General features: G+C 40.5%; 1 protein-coding gene across 2 annotated transcripts in view; it reads right to left on the minus strand.

Annotated features, from left to right (window-relative positions):
* Positions 1 to 7,234: 7,234 nt before the first annotated feature.
* The window catches only part of Lifr (LIF receptor subunit alpha), a 62,289-nt gene continuing 54,619 nt past the window's right edge, over positions 7,235 to 14,904 (minus strand). For both annotated transcript variants that reach the window (XM_003470276.5, XM_063258095.1), the window contains exons 19-20: positions 14,818 to 14,896; positions 7,235 to 14,477 (exon numbers count right to left, since the gene is read on the minus strand). In XM_003470276.5, the coding sequence (XP_003470324.2) occupies positions 13,854 to 14,477; positions 14,818 to 14,896 (703 nt within the window). In that variant the 3' untranslated portion in view covers positions 7,235 to 13,853. The remainder of the gene's footprint in view (positions 14,478 to 14,817; positions 14,897 to 14,904) is intronic.

The raw sequence follows: 14,904 nt of genomic DNA on the forward strand, positions 1-14,904 counted from the left end.
GGGCTGTTGATGGGAAGTAGACAGGGAGCTCCCAGGGCAATGCAGTTCCTGGAGTCCCAGAAAGAAGGACATCATGAGGCTTAAGTTCCTCAAAAGCATCTGTCCCCAATTAGGATCTGAGGAAATTCCCCAGAACTTCCCACAGGAAGGGCAACTGGGGTGGAATGAGGAAATGTAGTTATTCTTGCTTTTCCTAATAAAATGGACTTTGATAACCCTGGGCGTTTCCTCTAGGGCCACCCTTGAGAGCTCCCTCAGGAAGGTCTGTGGGGTCTTGTTTGTCCCTCTACTGCCCCCAGAGCTTGTCAGGCCTGTCCGTCACCTCTCTGACTGGCTGGTCCACTCTCGTCCTCTTATTTGCTTTCATTTGCTGACCCAGGCCTGTTCAGTCTCCCGGCCTCTGCTCCAACACAAACAGGCCTGCTGGTTTCCACACACTGCCTGGTTCCTCAGTAACTGATGCTCTCCTTCTGACTTCCCTCCCTTCTTTCCTCCACCTCCCACCTCCTCTCTTCTCCCAGTGGCAGAGAGCTGCCTCCTCCCTGAGGGGGCGGAAGGATCTCGGAAATGTGCCCAGAGCTGGCAGGCCAAGTGCTTTCCACTTGGAGGAAATGTTGCATTTTTCACCCTTAACCTAGAAAAATATGGTTCTCAGAAAGCTTGTTTTTAGCACTGACAGTTCCCAAAGGAAGCAGATTAGGAAGGAGGAGGGGACCCTCAGCCTCTCTCAGCAGCTCTGATAACCAAATCTCTGGCCCACAAAGCTGCTCTTCCTGGGAAGGAACTTCCCAAGGGCAGCCTGCTATGGCCCTGCTGCTGGGAAAAGGAAAACAGAGAATTCTAGTTCCAGGAGGAAAGAATACTTCAGGAGAGGGGCCCGGGCAGAGCATTAGCTGCTTCCCATTCCCTCCCTGTCTTTCCTCAGCTTCAGTCCCCCGGCCTTGCCCAGGAATGCACAGTAGCTGCGGAAGGTGGAGACTGGGTAAGGGACATCTGTGACCATAAGAACCTCCACTGAGAGGGAGGTGGGGTTAGAAAGTTGCACAGGACTGAAGGAATTCCGAGGGATGAGGGCCACCTGCTTGAGTGAAAATCACAATCCAGAATTGTTGCTTCATCCCATTCCCAGTTAGGTCTCTACATGGAAGAGGTGGGTCATTTAAAGTGTGTCATAATTGGTTGCACAAAGAACACCCTAACTAGACAGAGAAGGTAAAAAATGTGCCATCACAGCCATGGCAAGGACCTAAAGTACCAACTCTGAAGGCAATGAAGCTGGTGGATTCTCAGTGGATGGCCTGATATCTTTAGGAAGTTCCAATTTATGGCTAGCAAAATGACTAATCTAACTCCACAGCCTGAATTGGCTTCTGGGGTAGATTGAGTAATTGGGTCTCAATCTCATGGTCAAAGAATGTTCACATATTTGAGCTGAGTAATAGTCTTTGTCCTGTGATGGGCAGAGCAGATGAGCAGGGCCTATTTGATTTGGGGAGACAAAGTTTCCCAGAAAGACTGACAGATTCCATGAGAACGCCACCATACTGCTGCAGTGGGGGAGACTTTTGTACTCCTTATAACCTTCAGCCAGGTGTAACCTGCCCAAGGATACCCGGATTAGCTGCCTGGGCAGCGCAGTCATGTGGAGGAGGGAACTTATGCAAAGGCCAGTTCCCAGGATCTGCCTGCCAATCTTCCATCGTACAGCTGGTAAGGGCAGCTTCTTCCAAGACCCTTATTGCAAGGACCTGAGTTGAGCAAGGCTGAAAGCAGCCAGGTATTCCATCAAAAGGAGCTCCAGGTCCTGTAGAGACAGTTAGGCCTGGGTTGAATTATTTTCTCTGCTCTCCTTTGCCTTCAGCTCCACAAATAACCTCCATAACTCAAGGGAGTTGTTGCAAACTCTATTTCTGGCCAGCAGTGTGCTCTCCTGGGCCTCAGCCTAGGTTTGGCCAAACCATGAGTTGAAAGCGCAGGCAACAGCAGCCAGAGCCTCCCATGCCTCTCCTCCTTTCCCTGCCCACCCTGGAGGAGACATCTTTGTCCTAGAAAGTGAGTGACTCCTAGGAGCGTTTGCCCTTTCCTGGAAAGATGTGAGAAGAACATTGTGTTCTCCCATTTGGAAGGAAGCCTCTGCTTTTCTTTTCATCCATCTCATCTGTCTGTTTACTTCAGATCCAAATGCTGTACAAAGGCAAAGACGTCCCAACACATGAGCTGGTCTCCTCTGATGTCCGGGCTGCTTCCCTCTAAATGGGGTGCCAGCCTGGCTCCATGATCTCCAGGAACAGACAGCCTGGTCCTAAAGCCTTGCAGCTCTGCCTTGGCTAGGAGAGGACTTGGATTGGAATGTCTCTGAGAAGGAAAGCCAAGGAGCCTCTAGAAGTCTGCCATTTATCCTTAGTAACAAAAGTAAGAGGCTCTAGGCCAGAGGATTAGCTGAGGGAAAGTACCATTAGGAAGCTGGCTGAAGGAAAACCACGGCACAGAACACACACTACCCAAGAGTCAGGAGAGGCCAGCAGGACACGAGACCCCTGTATTGTGATCTTAGCCCCAGTCCACGGTTCCAAATGACCATCCACTCCAACTCCTTAGACTGGGTTGGGAAGGTAAAGCCATCGCCTACACAAGGGTGACAGCATCTGGCCTGTAAGCCTGCTGACCCTTGAGGTTGCTGGGGGTAAATGACCTGCTGGGTCCATAAGAGTACGGCTGGAGCCCTCACCTTTACAGTCACTTAGCAACCCACACTTGTTTCACAAACATTTCCTGAGCACTTTATATTTGCCAAGGGCCCTAGACAAAAAGCCAGTGGAAACAGAACACAGAGAAGATGAAGTTCCTCAAATCACCGTCAGGGCCTTGGTCTCACCGGAGGCTCCAAACCTCCAAGCTCCCTGAACACCTGCTACTTAAAGGCCAAGCAGGGACTCTCTCAGGGAAGGGCATAGGCTCTTTTGTAATAGCTCTCTGACTCTTGCAGGCACACCCAGGATGCCCTGCTTCATTAACTCCAAGTCAAGTGACTAGTCACCTAGTTATGAGAGTGATACCCTCTCATATTCAATGTTGGGGACAAGAATGCATCACACCATAGAGCAAGATCTTGAGAACCTTTAGAACCCTGTTACCACAACTCCTGTCAACTCCTCTTTCTGATCGCTCCTACCACCAGGTAAAACTTCCCCAGCAATTAAATGCATTCTCCGAAAATGCATCTCACGCCATGTGCTCTCCCAGCTAGAGAATATGAAAGTCTGCTACTTCCCTAAACAATGAGTCAAACAGACACTCTTTGGGTAGGGGAATTCTATTCCCGGAGACCATAAAGCTATTTTTAAAGTCCTATTTATAGTCCTTGAAAGTCCTGTTTTGAGTCCAAGGACCCCTTGCCAGTGACTAAGGGTTGAGGATGGAGCACAGTTGCCAGTGTGGCTGCTCTGCAGACTGAGGAGACTGAGTCAGGCCACTCAGCACCGGCCCTGCCTATCCCCCCTCTCCTTCAAGGAAATGGCATGTAAGCAGAACTGTGCTGCACTGCGGCCAAGTTTTCATTAGTCTAGCTGTGAAAGAACACATTTGATGGCACAGAAAAGCTGCTTTGAGAGTTCTCAAACAGAATGTGCCAGTGGCTCCCAGAACGAGATTCAAGCGCTGTTTTTTCATTCAGACTGAACTCACGCCAAGCACTCTTGCCTGACTTCCAATGCCATTTACTCCTTAATAGAAATATGAGCAATATTATTTCAAAAAGTCTGAATACAGAAATAATTCATTTGCCCCCTGGAATTTTTTATTAAGAAATAGTGCCGTAGAAATCTTTCACTGATAAGAGAAGATTTTTGAACTATATTAAAGTTTCAAAATAGAATGTATACTATTTTATATTTATGCCCACATATGTCTATAAGTATTTTCATACATATCACACACATATTATTACAGGAAAAGACTTGGAAATGATAAAAAGTAGAATGTTAAAAAGAGCTAACACTAGGGAGGTTGTAATTTTCCTCTTCCTTAATTTCTTAGTTTTTCTTTAGGAGTATTAATTATTCTATCTATTCAGAATATTACCCTTTTGGGGACTAAACAAAAATGCCTGTGAGTAGAATATTTACCTGGCTGAACAAAAGGTGTGCATTAACAGGCCACACCAGAGTCCTCAGAGGCACAAAAACTCTCTTACCTGTCGGACTGTAAAGTCCAACCATAAGCTTGGGGGAGCCTTGGAACCATGTGCCCAGGCAGTGGGGAGGTTGAACTGAGGGAAAAAAAGCTTTTCCATATGGAGAACTATGCTTTATTTCTGGGTAGATTAGAAATGTATAAGCAGTATGGCCTGAAGTAGGGCTTACGTAACCATGAGGAAGATATTTGAGATACAGGGACAATCTAAAGGTTGTCTACCAGATAAGCAGCTGTGCAAGGGGGACCAGAGAGGGCCAGAAACAGATCACATGACCTTGTGAATTGTCCCTGGTAAGTTGGAAGGATACAGAGAAATTATCCTCTACAGAATGGAAACAAACTTCTAAATAGGGAAGAGTTGGGATAAAGATTGTAGATAGTGGACCAAAGGGCTCCCACCCATCTGTCACCTTTAAATTACATTTATCTCCCATTGACTGTTGTCAAAGACTAGAGTGAAAGTAAATGTCCTAGGGCAGTGATGGTGAATCTTTTGGAGCTTTCAAAGGTAACAGCCTACTACAGCCCATGTACCGAGGTTCAACACCACAGTCCTATGGAGAAAACATATCTGCTTTTGGCACAAACTTTAGCACCTGCTAGCAAGGGATGATGGTACAGATCTGCCCTGAGCCATAACTGTGCCCCTTTGATCCTTTTCCAAGGAGCACTTCCCCACTCTGCATAGGGAATCCCCATCTGAAAAAGAACATTATTTCCAGTACAGTGGAAAACACATGAAACACTTTTTAAAAAAAGACACATTTAAAATAATTATAAAGCACTTAAAATGTGGTAGATACTGTGTCAAGCTCCACAAGTGTAACACGACTCAGACAATCACCCAACCCCAATTTCCAAAAAAGCTTCAGTATGGTGTTTGATGCTGTGGGGAAGTACAGGGCCACGCGAAGGACTGACATCCTGAGGGAGCTAGAGGCGGCGTCTCTGGGCCACAGAGGCGTAGCCAAGACCTGCAGACATAAAGTACCCAAGTGAAGACAGGTGGGTTGCAGCTCTCAGGCTATCGGGGGACAGATCCTGGGGTTCACCTGCACCCTTCTGCTACATTTGGCTTACTGGTTGGGTATCTGAGCTATGGGATCTAAAGTGTGTCCAAATGGTCGGCAGGCATTTACACCTTTACTGTGCTGGTCATAAACTCTCAAGTGTCTCTGAGGTCTGACAGACAGATGCACTTAACATCTATCCTGGGGGTAGGCTGCGCTCTCTACCTGTAACCCTCCAAACAATCTTGAGCATTAAGTCCAATGTTTCAGAGAACAAAAGGTATGAGAGGGGCAGTCCTCCAGGGTGGGCCAGGCAGAGGGCAGTGCAGCAAACACAGCATCAACCAGCAGAGAAGGGGGAAGGTGCCACCACAGACCAGCGACACCTGGATTAGCAGACTCCAGGCTCATTTCTGCTGGGATTTGTGGTCTGCATTGCTAACTGTGCAATGGTGGCCAAGGGCAGTCCCTGTGATCTCAACACTGCTTCCTTGAGCTTCCTGACTGAAGTGAGAGTTGCATGGTCCAGCACCCATAGGAACAGAAAGGGTCAGTCCTGCCTTCCCAGACTTAGTCTGGAACAAGACACAAGTCTGTATCAGCCAGACTAGCTGGGGGCAAGAGGGGAAACAAGATTTCAACTTAAAAATTTGAGAAATTCTCACCTTTCAAGTACTTAAGAGGTGTAAGTCTGACTGAGAGGCTAATGCAACTACAGTGGCATTCATTTTAACATTATTTTCCAATTACAGCTTTTGTCATTAAACCCTGAGGCTGCATGTGATGTACAACTACTGTAACCTCAGCTCTTCAGAGGCTGAGGCAAGAGGATTCTGAGGCCAGCCTGGTCTACAAACATGGGTTCAAGGCCAGTCTGAACTAGTGACATCCTCAAAACAAAGACAAACTAAAAACCAGATAGCTTCAAATATTTTTGTTTCATAACCTGAGATTAATCACCCAGAAATAAAATTATCTCCAATTTAATACAAATTACTTCAACACATCTCTTGTTACCTCAACTTGGGTCTTAAAGACTGAATATTTTTAAAAACTAGGTCATTTCAAGGAAGGGGAGTGGACCAAATTTATAGGCCATTCAAAACAAAGTAACTGTAAAAAATTTGATTTGCAAGCTAACTTTTTACTGTTAAAAAAAATCACGTCTATATCTCTTCCCTTCTCATAATAATCACATCATTCTTCTCTTTTTGACCTTTACAAAGTTCCTGAGTTTGAAGGTGCTATACATTTTGGCTCAAGATGTCAACATCTGGGAAACAACTTATGTGCTGAGAATTCCCCAAAGGAAAGGCCATATGTGGGAGGCTTTCTAGCACTTAAACGTTAACATGTGTTTCACAATTTACAATGGGTCTGCAGTTTCTTCAGGTTAAATCCAGGGCCATTCTTGTTTTAGTTGTTACTCAGGACTTCATTTCTTCCTTTATCAACTTCTATTTAAGGTTATTTTATACTTCAAAATACTGAGATTTTGCTCTATCAATTACTCTGCTTTGAAATCCAATAAGCTGAACTTCTGATATATTCCCAGAATGCTTAATATGTTTAGTAAAAGACAAACTAAAAACCATACTTGAATGACTGGTATTATTTGCTAATGCTGGATTCCCAATACTTGTATTACTGTCATGCTAAAATTTCAAGTAAACAAACACTAATTTAGGGGCTGGGGATTTAGCTCAGCAGCATAAGCGCCTGCCTTGCAAGCAGGCAGTCGTGAGTTCGATCCCTGGTACCGATAAAAAGGAAAAAGACCAAAAAAAAAAAAAAAAAAAAAAAAACCAAACACCAATTTAATGACACAGACAGACAATTATACCAATGGCACAAAAATAACTACATATTAAAAACACAGCTATAGATTTATGTGATTGCTTCAGAGCCACTGTAATTCTTATAGTATAAAAGTAATAACAAAGCACTAAACACACACACACACACACACACACACACACACACACACACACACAATTTCCAAAACCAGCAGTGTCTGAATCTGTCAAGAGTACGATGTAAGAAAATATATTTATTTATTTTTCATGACAATACTAGGATAAAATTGTTAAATACATGCACATTTTAAAAACAAACATAAGTAACATCTTTGGAGTTATCAGCCAAGCATACTAATTTTACATTTATGGTGTCATAGTAATAGGTTACATATATTCTATGTTTTTGCTATAACCATGTTTTCCAAAAGATATGGAAACTAAATTTTGAAATTATAATATGACATAAAAAGTCCTAATGTCCCATTCTAACAATATCCAATTTTTCCCAAGGTAGGAAACACTTCATTTGTCATCCGCATTGTTTCATTCCACACTAAACCTGGAATTCTGAGAGTCAGTGAATCATGGAGATATACTTCTGCTATAGTTTGCTTCCTGGATACATATATTTAAATGTTTCCTTATGTGATTAAAAATGATTGTTAAGTACAAAATAATCACAACTCATCATTCCTGTTAAACAAAATGTTGTAGTGGTAACATTTTGAGAAATGAAAAGGGGAACAATTTGGGATCTCCCTATCTTCTTCAGTGACACTGATACACATCTGACCAAACAAAAGTTAGTAAACAGTCACTATATTTATAAAAAACTAAAACTATTTAACATAACACCATCTTTAAAAAACATTCTGTCTACAAACCTTATAAAAGACAAAAATTTATCTGTTCACAGTATGTGTATTTTGTAAACAGTAATTCACTATAATGCAATTTTAAAGTAAAAAATAATAATTTCCTAGTGTTACAAGGATGATGACTTATGACCAGGTAATTAAAGAAATGGTAAACTATTCTTACTAGTTATGCTGAATGTTTTTATGTGATTTTTAAAAAATTTTTGAACACATCTTTAATGTACTACTGTGTCAAATTTAGGGCATCTTTCTTTATATCCAGGATAATCCTCTACAAGCAAATATAAACTAAAATGAATTTAAGAAATGCCATGCTCTTTTAAAGAAAACAACAGGGCAAAACAAGTTCCAAGGCATCACATACACCTATCTCTCTTCAACAGCAAACTGAACAGGCTTCTTCTTGTGTGTTCTCAACTCTTTACGCTGCTAGTTACATTTTCCCAATGTATTATGTTGGAAGGGAAAATTAAATAGAAGGTTTCAGCAACTTATGTATATTAAAAAAACAGAGGAAAGTTCTGGATCAAACTAGGGAAGAACACTGGAAAATAATTCCAAGGAAATCATTATTCACTCTCCTTTCCTATGATCAACTGTAAAAATACTAATGTCACCCTAACAATTACCATGATTTAATGCAAGTTCATTACCACCCAGAAATTTTTTGATCTTTGATAACATACCACTGGAATGCTTAGAAAAAATAAGCTCAGAAACTGAAAGCTCCCATTTACAATGGAATAATTCTAAAGTGAAGCCCATTTTAAATTAATAAGGAAATTCAATCAATTTAAGTGATCTATTTAATCAGACATATAATGTATGTTAGGGTTAAGCACTGCATAAAATCTATATTGGTATTTTTTTTTAAAGTTCTGCCTGGCTACTACAGAAGCAAAATTAGAAAATTTAAACATAATAGACATCAATTTCCTTATCAGTTAGACATTTTTTTCCTCATTCACATCTTTTAGTTTTTAAGGTATTCAGAAGCCAAAAAGTAATATAAGTTATTTCTGCTTTGTATTTGTTTAACATTCAATCAGTTCAATCAGCTTTGGTTTACTTATACAAATGCTTTCTAATTTATTATTTCTATGATTCTCTAGCTAGGCACTTACACCTGAAAACATTCATTTTCCCTCCTTAAATACTACTTTAATTTTTATAAAAATGCATCCATTTTCCTTAGGTAAATTCTGCTTAGAATTTGGACACCTTATAATTCAAAATACTAACATTCATGATACAGGGAAAAACAAGCACTACTAACCATTAAATAGAATTCTATCATAATCCAATACCATAATTACAAGCATATAGATGTGTTCTATACCAAATCACATCTCCTGAAACTCCTAACACACACAACAAAACCTGACAGCGAACTAACTGAGTGTTGTTCTCAATCCTGTATCTACACTGGTATTAGAAATAGTATGTCTATATTCTAACATGAACATGATCATGTGAATAAGACAAAAGTAGTATTTGAAAAGGAGTAAAAATCTAACCACCTTAGTGAAATAAGAGGTTTAAATGTTACTAGTCCTAGAACATAAATCCATGGAGATATAAATAAAACCCAATTCAAACCAAGTGACTTCCAATGATACTCTAAGATTATGTTTAGAAAATGAGTTTTTTTTTTTTTAGTTTGGGTACAAGCATTTTCTGATCAGGAAAAAGTTTTTCTTCTGGAGTCAAGAAATGAGTATGACATCATAAAACACTGATTTAGCCAAAACAAGTTTCTAAGAAATGTTTTGAAGACACGATCTACCAAGAGAATAAATTCTTATATTATTCTGTTAACCTCACACATACAGACAGTATTATTTGCCAGAAAACATGTTGGGTTGGTACCAAATTGTGTAACAGTCAGGTGAAAACACACTATGTGCACATAGTTTAAAATTAGGAAGAAATAAGGTATCTAGTCACATGTATGCATCAGTTTTTTCCCCAAGTTTTGGGGAAAATGGAACCATTTCTTTGGGGCAACAGTTTCAGACCTACAAAAACTAGCCTGTGATCTATACTGTGCTTCTAAACCTGCTGCTAAATTCATAACTCTGTGATCGGACTCGGTCAATGAATTAGTCACTGAAATTTCACAGTGCACTTAGTCTTGGTAGCTAATGATTCTAACCACATTTTACACCCAAGATGTTCAACTTAATATTCAAATAAGCAAAAAGGCACTTTAGAAAAGGTATTCAAATTTTAACATCGCTCAAAACAGAAAGGCAGCAAAAATTACCTTAGTGCAAACAAAAGTTTTATGAGATTATGTGCCTGAGCAAAAAACTGAGATAACACTTTTTTCGAATATTGACATGTTGAAGAAGTACATTTAATTTCAAAATACCATTAAATTGATTTCAAAACCCTCTGGAAGAAAAATTGTCTAGTCTCTTCCACTACGCTACACTTAAATTATCCAAATACAGAAAGGGCTACAACATTCTTTAAATACAAGCAGCATGAAGACAACCAGACAACCAAAGAATCACAGGACTGATTTCCAACAAGAATACAATCTGCATCAAGTTTTGAGAACGTGACTGACTTTTTTACCTTAGTTTCTGTGTTTAAGAGTAAAATGCAGTCCCTCAGATCCGTGAGCTGTGAATGTAATGCTGGTGTGGAAATGACGGTGACACTTCCTCCCTTAAACTACTCAGGGAATGGCTGCTTCTGTTTTCAGCTGCAGGAACAAATCATCTCTATCACACAGTACACACACACACACACACACACACACACACACACACACACACACAGAGTCAACTCTCAGTCACTCAGGGCCACAGTCTCAAATCCAGAGCCCTGCCAGTTCAACCAACTGATGGATTAGATTGTGTGCTAAACCATGCCATACATAATTCACCAGGTCTAACGTACAAAGCCTTGTTAAATCTTTCTAAAGGAACTTTTTACATTCTAAAATGGCCACTCACAAAAGAAATGCACAGAAATTACGATGCCCAGAATCTCCACTAGTCACAAGGAAAACCTGATTTGAAATTGGTTTATAAAAGAGGTAGCAATCTACAGGTTTTGTTGTTGTTGTTGTTGTTATTGTTGTTGTTAAACCATAGCAAAGTTTTATTAAAGCCAGGAAAAAAACCAGGCTATGCAGAGCAAGTCTGGACCAAGTAAATGTAGGAAAGGAGTATACCCTATAGCATGAGTGTGGACCACCATGGAAGAGCAAGACACAGTGGCCTTATCTGCAGTTCTACTCAACAGGAAAAAAATGGAATATGCTTAGTGCAGGTATTTAGAAATTTCTAATGACTGAACTTTTGTTATGGAAGAGCGATTTCTCAACTTTTTCTCCACTCAGGAAGGACTGGAGGGAATACATATAGCCTACCCTCAAGCTAGTCCTTAATGCTCTCCAAGAGACAAGTGGCTGATCAGACTGGCTTAGTCCTTAATGCTCTCCAAGAGACAAGTGGCTGATCAGACTGGACGAGCATGGCCACTATTACAATACCTTGCACCCATGGGCAGGGTATTGCACTGATATTAACAGTGAACACTTCTGGGATCTCAGCAACTGGATATGTGACAAATGGAGTCCTCCCTGTGCTGAAGGTCCCCCTAAATGCAAGGATGGGGTGGGTTGAAAAGATAATAAGCATCAACAGAGTTCTTGTGATCCGATTCACTGAGAAAAGACAGGGAAGCTGCCTTGGCCTCAGATCTAAGCCACAGTCTCCTAAGCATACAGGAAATTACGACACTTGCCCAGACTAAGCAAGCTTCACTCTGCTTCTTACTCACCTAAAGATCCTTGGGCACAGACCTCCAGAGGTAGGGACAGGTAAGTTGCACTCTGAACTTTCTCCCTACAGTGCAGCCCTAGCTCAATAGCCCCCAGTGATTGTCACCTTCAGGCAAACAAGTGAGTCATGACATAGGTCAGAAAGGGCACAGTTGCAATGCATATATTTTGATGACAGAGACCAATTTAATAATATTTTCCTGTGCTCTCAGGTGAGCATCGTTTAGCCTAAAAGACTTTTACTCTAGCCAACTCTTAATCTTGGTCTGAAGAGAGGAACTATGGGGTCAATAAGCTTCAGTGAGAAATGAGGAATAAGGTGAGGACAAGCAGAGAAACCCCATGCTCTGGCAGAGAGGCAGGTCCAGGTGTGAGGGTCTCAGAGGAGAGCTAAAGGAAGGAGCCAAAGAAGATCAAACAGGAAGATAAAACTTTGTTTAGGGATGGCTCTGACTTGATATATTTTTATTACTGAAAATTTCTATGAGCTATTATATAGATTCAATATACTATGTATGTATATAATTATATTTCATTCTACTTGTATCATGATGCTCAGAAATTTAGCTAAGTTTTATCAGTTAAAATCAGGATTCATATGTTGGGTACCTAAATAGATTTTTTTTCTTGTTGCTCTTTCTTTTTCCCATAACATGGTCTCTAAAAACATATAATGATCAAAAGATTATTAATAGATCCATTGTTTGCAAATGCACCATAGAACCTCAGATGATACAAAAGAACTCTAACTTACTCAGATGTTTCAAATTTTCAAGTACTATTCTTAACCATCAAAAGATGAAATACACAGACAAGCCAATAATGGGAAAATACATAACATACTTTGTAGTTTTTCACTCTGCTTTTCCGAGAACTGTATTCACTCTATAGAGATTGCTGCTGAAGAGCCGGGGTGGGGGGCAAAGGTTGCCATGCTGAAAACACTAATGCCACACAGTTCACCAGCAGCTGCCACACCTGTGATACAAAGCTGGCCACTGATTCAAGTCCACCGATGACTTTTAATAGAAAACAACCCTTGAGTCACTGTTCCTGGAAGAAGCATCTTCAATTTAGTTTTATGCTTAAAAATCTGAGGGCTTGATCTGACAGTCTGAACCAAAAATCACTTGAGAGAAGTTATGGCTGATGAGAGAGGAAAATCTGTTGAGAAGCTTTGAAGATCAGAGCTGTGTGGGGACCAGGATCAAGGACATAGTCTTCTCATTCTTGGGAAATACAAGCCAATCAGAGCTACACAAGACAGCAAATTTGCTAGATATTGCTTAGTAGTCATCTCACATAATAAATCATGAGCAATTATATATTTATGGTTAGTAATGAATTTGCTCATATAAAGCTGACACTATATCACAAAATAAAATGGTTTAAATAAAAACTTCGGATCTGTGGTTCTAGAAGTTTAAGTTTCAAATATTAGGGCATTCATCTGTAATAAAATAAGCCAGCATAAATGCTAAAAAATAATGGAAAAGTTTGAAAAACCTACAAAGCAAGACGATGCTATTCCGACTGGGGCTGGTCAGCGTCACACTCATTTTCCACATTTGCACCCCTGAGACAACTGTTTATAACCATTATACAGTAGGCACAGAAATCAGCACACTTCATCAAGCACAACACTAAATGGCTGATACATTAAAAATTATATTAACTTTATAAATGTTGCAGAGAGAAGAGAATAATCTTAAAAGTTTTAAAATCTGTGCTTGGTTTTCCTCTAGAATGGAGTTAATGTCAGGCAAATAAACATTACGTGACTTGGATGTCTTTCTCTCTTGCCTGCAAATCCCCTTGCAATTCTCAAAGTATACATAGAGAAAACCATTAACAACGGAAAACAGTTGATGCAGGATTTGTTTTGCATGTATGTACTGAACAGTATTGGCCTGGAAGTGCTTCCTGAAGAATTCTTTGGGTTGGTTACAACAGCTCCAAATCTTAGTTTTAGGAGGAGGGGAGAATTCTGAGCCACTGTCCCTGGCCTTTGGACTACATTAAAAGACACAAACACTTCTGGTATAACTTGCACAGTGAAGTTCACCTGGGTAGCAATACTTCACAGTGTTCCTCCAGGGACACCAGTGCTGCTGCAGCAACACCAGCAGTAACAGCTTATTGAGATGGCAGACTGAAGTGACAAGGTGACATGTTAATCATTCGGTTTGTTCTGAAAAAAGTTTGAAAAGGACCACCCCCCTCCACTTGACTTAGGGGAGTCTTCATCTCTAGGGGGAATCAAAAACTGTCGGGAATTGATGGAGCATGGACTTCCAAAAGAGACAATTTCACTGTTACTGTCTGTGGATCTAGGTGAGTCTGGAGAGACCAATTTCCAAGTATTAACATTTGCCTGAGGTCGGTAACCCGCAGTTTTATCTATGTCATCCTCTGCAGCTGTCTCTTCTACAGTAGACTTGATGGGAAGGCGCATTTGTGGCTTATAGCCTGCCCCAACTATGGGGTCGGTTTCTTGGTCTTCCTCTGGTTTGGCCTGAGGCTGATACATGGACTGAACGTCAATGTAGATGACCTGTGAAGTACCTCCTGCTTCATCCATAGCTGGGTTTGGAATTTCTTCCTCGATGATCGGTGGGCAATAGGATACAATCACATGATTTTCAGGTTCTACATCAGAGCTATCTATGGGACGCTCAGCTACTGGGGAAATTATTTCTGTATCTTCTATTTTAGGAAGTGTTGACCGAGTTTCCAGAACCTCAACATTATTTGGGGTACAAGGATTCATTTCCAATGTTTTAAGAGCACTGCTTCCCTAGAAATAAATTTTAAAATAGTTATTAATATTAAATACTACTATAATGCTATTAGAAAGGGCATATTTATTTTTTAACATCTGCTTATAAACATTTGCCTTTGCTACTCTGAGGAAAATCACTTTTTTCTCTACATCAATATTTTCTACTAATAGTAGTAGAAAAAAAAGAACATGGTGTGCACAATTTAAGATTAATAACTTCAGAAACTCAGATCATCTTATAAATCAATGCTATTTTGCCTAATACTTTTTACTCAGGGAGACATGTGCATGTCATAAATTTTTCACAAAAGAGAAAGAAGCCAGTAGTTCAAAGACAACAGTATGAAAGTATTACCTCGCAGACACTCTTTTGAAACTGTAATGCTTTACAATTTTCTGGATTTGGAATATCAGGGTAGAAGGTCTCCTTAATCCTTTAAAT

Source organism: Cavia porcellus, unplaced genomic scaffold, assembly GCF_034190915.1.
Source record: "Cavia porcellus strain 051 isolate PalLab524CR breed Dunkin Hartley unplaced genomic scaffold, mCavPor4.1 scaffold_11, whole genome shotgun sequence".
Taxonomy (NCBI): Eukaryota; Metazoa; Chordata; class Mammalia; order Rodentia; family Caviidae; genus Cavia; species Cavia porcellus.